The sequence below is a fragment of the Populus euphratica genome, unplaced genomic scaffold (genome assembly GCF_000495115.2).
Source record: "Populus euphratica unplaced genomic scaffold, PopEup_1.0 scaffold9.1, whole genome shotgun sequence".
NCBI lineage: Eukaryota > Viridiplantae > Streptophyta > Magnoliopsida > Malpighiales > Salicaceae > Populus > Populus euphratica.
In genome coordinates this window covers 1102565-1108564 of record NW_011499857.1, presented here as the reverse complement: position 1 = coordinate 1108564, position 6000 = coordinate 1102565, and the positions used below count along the sequence as shown (strand labels likewise).

The following is a 6000-nucleotide window of genomic DNA, read 5'->3' as shown; positions in this document are numbered from 1 at the left end:
AGCAGGAACACCAGAAGAATTCGAATATTTAACTGGCATGACTGACACCAAAGCAATTTTTGGAGCACCAGAGTTCTGCAGCCACCACCAGCAATAGCACCCTTATTTTTTTAACACCAACCTAAAGCCTTACCATTAAGTTCATTTCTTTTAGCACTCCATATACAAAAGCTCACCAAGTCCAAAACAGAGTGGTCCAACACTTGGAACTCCAGCAATGATGGTGACCAGATGGGAGATTGAAGGCCACAGAAGAACAAAATATTTGTAAGACAATGCCTAATATCAAAGTAGTGATTGGATTTGGATTGCTTCAAGAAAGAAAAAAACTAAAGGAGCTCCCTCACCATCACAACTTATAAGAAGAAAGCAGAGGGAGGGAGGTAACAGCAATAAAGTTTGGGTGCAATTCAATTTGAAACATCAAATTCTTGGAATTCAAATTGAATAGATATCATTGGAATTGTCCAAATTTGATATGAAAATCAATTAATTATTCACCTTACAAACAACTTGTTAATGGTCTCGTGTAAATTTAGATTTTGGTTGTGGAAACAGACCCACCCTAAAAGTTTTACTCACTGGTTAACGAGCACAGAATATGATTAATATGATTTTCCCTTTCAGATAAATAAGAAAAATTATAATAAATAACTGATTCTTCTGTCAGCAACAAAGAAACTGTTCCCAATTTACTGTTATATGCACAAGCACCATCTTCTCAGGCAGATGAATAGCAATGCAGTTAGAAAATGATGGAATACAAACCTCAGAAGAGCTCTTGGTTGATCATTACGTGGGGTTCTTAGCTGGTCTTCCAGATTATCAGTTCCATCTTGCAAAGTAGTGTCAGTTGCTGGCTTGCTGAAAGTTTGAGATAAATCTTCTGCAAGCTCCTTTAGACCCTGTCAGGAAAAAGAGAGCCATCAAATTCGAGTTCAGACTATACCTGGTGAACACATGCATTTTATTGTCGCCTAACATTTTCACCCCAAATCCTCAATGTTTTGAGCATCAAGATTTCCCATTACCTGCAATAAGCAGTACTGACAGACCAGGAAGCAGAAATGGACCGGGTCAAAGCAATCCATAAACTAGACATGCAGCATACATTTTACATTTGTTTGCATTCTCTCCCATTCATCTTTTCTGGGATTCAAGACTGGTTTAATGGGACATGATTGTGTATTAAAATGACAGTGCCCAGCCCATTGGGGATAAGTTTGCATATGGTGGCTAAAGGATCAAACTGTAAATTTGCAGCAATGCTGCATGCCTAACTTCAGCTAATCTGTATCAGGGTATTAGGAAACATGTGTGCAAGCGAGAGAGAACCAAATCACAGAAATTAAAATTAAATTCATTATAGAAGAAAGATACCGTCAAACTTGGGACTTCAGAGTATGTGAGTGAAGCACGAGTTCTCCCTGAAGGTTTAAGTTGATCCTGCAAGATGTAGAAACATATATTCAGGTCAATAATCTTAAGATATAAAACCGGACTTTGATAGTGGGAGAATAGTAAAAGACACTGACAGTCAGAAAATGAGTAGTATAGAAAAGAAGCAGGGTCGGGAGATAGTCGAGAAGAAAAGTTCAGCAAGGAAAATTATCCATCATTGCTTTGATGATGGTGTGTGTTTTTTTGTTCTTGTGTAGAGAAAAAATCCCTAGCTTATGAGGTCTAAAAGCTCAACAAGACAGGTAAATGAAAACTAGTACTGCCCTCCTTCGTCCAAAATCTCCACTTCAGGATGGTGGAGAGAGCTTCATTTTACAATGTGATAATTCAAGTAAGCAATACCATTTAGTTATAATGCCCGTTAACAATTTCTATATGAAAATCAGATGCATTAAAATAAAACTGCATTAAATGCTATATCCAACCTCCAGAGCTTTAGGCATTTTTGCTTTCTTGCCACCAACAAAGTTGCACAAGTACATCACACCCATATTTGCAATATCCTGTCACCATAAAATTGGATCAGTACATCAGCAATAATACGAACAGGAGAGCAAACAACACGATCACTCACTTATGCAATTACAAGGCATGAAACACTGGTGAGTAATCTCACAGAAGTATTCTTAGGAAGTGACCAGTTTATCATAAGCAACTATAAAAGGAATTCCACTAAAGTCATCTAAAAAAGAATAAGAGAACACTCTCAGCTTCAATATTAAGGAACAAACACAAGATGACAACAGTATTGCAAAAGAAAATTTAAGTATTCATCTGCCTATCAGAGCACCCACAAATCAAAGATATTACTTTAAACTCTCAACAGGAATTTGGAACAAGAAAAGGTTTGTTCATCCACAAAAACTTTACATAATTTCAGGTAAGGATCCCAGATGCTCAAAATAGGGTCTCTGAACTACTCTTCAATTCCTTGAGTAAACAGGAAGAATATCACACAAAAGTGTTCAATGTGTATGACTTAAAGTAAACTTCAACATAACCAAAAATTCAGTCTAACATCTTTGACACAAAACTAGTCCAATGTTTATGACTTAAAGTAAACTTCAACATAACCAAAAATTCATTCTAACATCTTTGACACAAAACTAGTCCAATGTTTATGACTTATGTATCTACTGTATATTCATTTTCCTGCAAGTAAAAATGGATAAATAAACCAAATAGAGCATTGCAAACTATTCATGGGACAGATGTTAAGCAAGCATCAGTATGTTCTAAAAGTGCTAGCAGCACATGGATGTATGGTATGAAGATATGATTTTCAATTTAAATTAAAAAATGTATATGTTTTATGTGTTGTTTCACCTGTTTCTCCTCCAGTGAACCTATCTTACCATCCTGCAAAAAGAAACAAACAAATTAAATGAATTCAGTTAAGGGACAGAGAAACAATGACAAATATAACGGGATTAAAATAAAAATTTGGACTATTTCATCCCTTCACTATCATTTAACTTTTTCTCCTTTTCCTATTTCAAATTAAAATAAAACATACAAGGAAGTTTCTTAGAGCACATCTTGAATTTTTTGGTACCTCAGTAAGATTAATGGGGGTGCATGTAGAAACATGAGTTTGTGACTTTGAGAACTATATTGACAAAGAAAGCAAGAGCTAGCAAAGCCAAAAGGTAAGGAATTATCATTAGGCAAAACCTACCAGACCAGATACCAAACACTGCAACTGCCACAGCTCAGAACCAATTAGTGTTAGATTTTCAGAGGCAGCATTGACCTGTCTACAAAAATCAAGACATGTTAGGATGATATTGCAGATAAATCTTTGGCATGCAAGATACTGTTCCACAATTACCTAATATCACCTAGAATATCATAAAAATAAGAAGAAAGTGAGACTGATGCAATAAGTTTTATGTGATAACTATGTGGCTAATATATCACACTAGATTATTTATTCATCAACAAAAAAAAATGACATGCAACTAGATTTTTAGCACCTAAGATGTACGTTTATATATTACTTGAAAGACAACTTCAATGAAATCAAATCCTTCAATAGGTGAATCAATTAATAAGAAAGCTAATCAGAATCAGGATTTGAATTATTGCATTTAAATGATTCTGTATGAAGCTTCATTCTGTTTCCCAAAACTAAGAATCACAAATTTGATGATGAGGGCAATCAAAAATAATAAACCTGGTCCTTCATTCACAGTTTAATATTTTGGAGCAGTTTTAATGCGAATCTGGGGTCTAAATCTTGATGTAAGACACAAATACCCCATGCAGAGAGAAAGATATTCTCTTACATCATTTTGAATTGCCTTTGAGATCTCCTTTTGACTCTCCATTTTATCATCCAAATGTTGTATTCTTTGTGTTAAATGTGTCTTGGCAGTCTGACAAAAGAATAAAAAAATAAATAAAATCAACAGCAAATAATGTTAGTAACCGGTAGAAATTGGCTGATCGCATACTACTTTTATTTCTTCAGAGATGGACTGGTACATTTCCAACTTAATTGAAGCACAAAATATAGTTTGCCTTCTCTCATTAGCCACATTCAAGCGCCCCCTCCCCCAAAAAAATAAAATAATAATAATTGAAATCATCAACAAAACAGCACTTACAGACAGAGCCTCGGATACTTGCTCCAAATGTTTTGTCAAGTTTGAAACAGCACTTGCCATACCGCGCTTTGTTACGTACATAAGATCTGAGAATTTTAGACCCTGGTTTTTAACAAGGAAAAAAAAAATCAGCATTCTGAAAGTGCCTCGCTTCATCTTAGAGCTGCTAAATAAATAAAAAGGAATGAATTTTGGGTATATGAAAAAAGAAAAACATCCTGATAGAAGGAAACCCATGATAATGCAATGGTATTTAAGTACATACCTTCCACCACATGTAACCATAACCCAATGCCCCCAGGGTGGCAGCTGGAACTATAAGACCTGTGAGGTTACCTGTACCCGGTAGAAGGGATTAAAACCCAATGAGAAAGTAATACCTAATCTCTAGCACCAAAAGTCTAACGTACAACATTTTGCAAGCCAAGGAAAAAATATCCTAGTACTGGTTTTATGCTTATTGAAAAGAAGAGAAAAATAGAGCTGTTCAAAGAACCATTGAATAGAAAATACAGTAGAGGATACCCATTTGGCCAGAATTTCCACTGAGAACTGTTATCTGCCGTGCAGAGGCCAGTTGCCGAACTTCCATTGCCAACCTACGCACCTGTAAGGAATTTCAAAACAGAAAATTATTTGCAGCAACATGCAAAGGACTGTTACATAATTCACTCTTTGAATTAAACTGTGAATCTTTGTTACCTGTTGGGCAATGGCATCAGAGTAGTCAGAATCACCATCAGATTTTTCCCCGGATTTTTCCATCCCCTTCACCAAGCACTAACAAACACAAATACGCATTTAATTATATAGAAATCAATTTTATTTTAAAGAAGGAAAATAAAATTCAAACCCCCAGTCATTTTCAACAAACAAATACAAGGCAAATCTAACTAAGCTATAACCTATCTTATCAAAACAAAAGGAAACTATATGATTCTTTAAAACAAACAATAATGATGATGATAGTAAAGCAATAATAAAAGCACCTGAAGTTCAGCGAGTAATTCGGATAATTTACCGTTTTTGAGCATGATCGTACCGGTGTATCCTAGTAAATAACACGGCCAGCAAAAGCTAGTCAAATACGTGTGCAAGTACACATCACTGATTGGCGATTAATAATAATAATAATAATACCTGCTCCGGCGAGGATGAGGATCCTAGAGACGCCGATTCCAGCTTGCATAGCCATGACTAAGTTCGGTAAACCAGGAACCCTGTAGAGAGAGAGGAAGAGCGAGAGAGAGAGAAGACTCTGATTCTTTATTTGAGGAGGATCAGGTTGAGTTGTTGATCAGTGTGTTCCTCGAGCATGGTATACTGGGCCGGGGTCAATTTTATGATTTATTGGGCCCTTGGCCTTTTGAGTTTGGAGCGACGTCGCTGGGCCACCCAGCCCATATATGCAGGCTCGACGGGAATAAAAAAATCACTTCCACATGTAGAAGATTAGAAATTTAACTCCAAGCAACCATCAGTGTGTTTTTCCATCAGTAAAGTGGATGACATGTCACCTACGATCCAATATAAGAGGTTTTGATGGATAAATATCAAGTATATAGTTTAATATTTTAAAATACTCATTTATCAAAATTAAAAAGGCCTTGTGTTCTGTATAAAATGAAATATTTTTTATATCATAATATAAAATATATTGAATAAATCGATTAGAAAAGAGAAATTTTAAATAATGGGTCAAAGACATAATTAAATCTACCTCTATCTATTACTAGGGTTTCATTTGTCTCAATCTGCAAGCGGTTCCTCATTTTTTTAACCAACAATTTGGATGTAAATGTTTGATTGACCACAATCTATGTGTTATTTTTTTGTATGATTTTTCATTGGTAAATTCATGGGGTGTTTTTAACCATTGATTTATTAATTTATTACCTGATATGATTTTTCATATTATTTATTTATTTAT

General features: G+C 35.2%; 1 protein-coding gene across 2 annotated transcripts in view; it reads right to left on the bottom strand.

Moving 5' to 3' along the window:
* The window catches only part of LOC105123623 (uncharacterized), a 6417-nt gene extending 1053 nt beyond the window's left edge, over positions 1 to 5364 (bottom strand). The window contains exons 1-12 of one of the 2 annotated variants that reach the window (XM_011023296.1): positions 5211 to 5364; positions 5060 to 5121; positions 4773 to 4850; positions 4596 to 4677; positions 4336 to 4412; positions 4071 to 4172; positions 3750 to 3839; positions 3140 to 3214; positions 2788 to 2820; positions 1887 to 1964; positions 1381 to 1446; positions 769 to 905 (exon numbers count right to left, since the gene is read on the bottom strand). In XM_011023296.1, coding sequence (XP_011021598.1) covers positions 769 to 905; positions 1381 to 1446; positions 1887 to 1964; positions 2788 to 2820; positions 3140 to 3214; positions 3750 to 3839; positions 4071 to 4172; positions 4336 to 4412; positions 4596 to 4677; positions 4773 to 4850; positions 5060 to 5121; positions 5211 to 5265 — 935 coding nt within the window. In that variant the 5' untranslated portion in view covers positions 5266 to 5364. The remainder of the gene's footprint in view (positions 1 to 768; positions 906 to 1380; positions 1447 to 1886; positions 1965 to 2787; positions 2821 to 3139; positions 3215 to 3749; positions 3840 to 4070; positions 4173 to 4335; positions 4413 to 4595; positions 4678 to 4772; positions 4851 to 5059; positions 5122 to 5210) is intronic. The other variant, XM_011023297.1, reaches the window with a different exon arrangement.
* Positions 5365 to 6000: the final 636 nt, after the last annotated feature.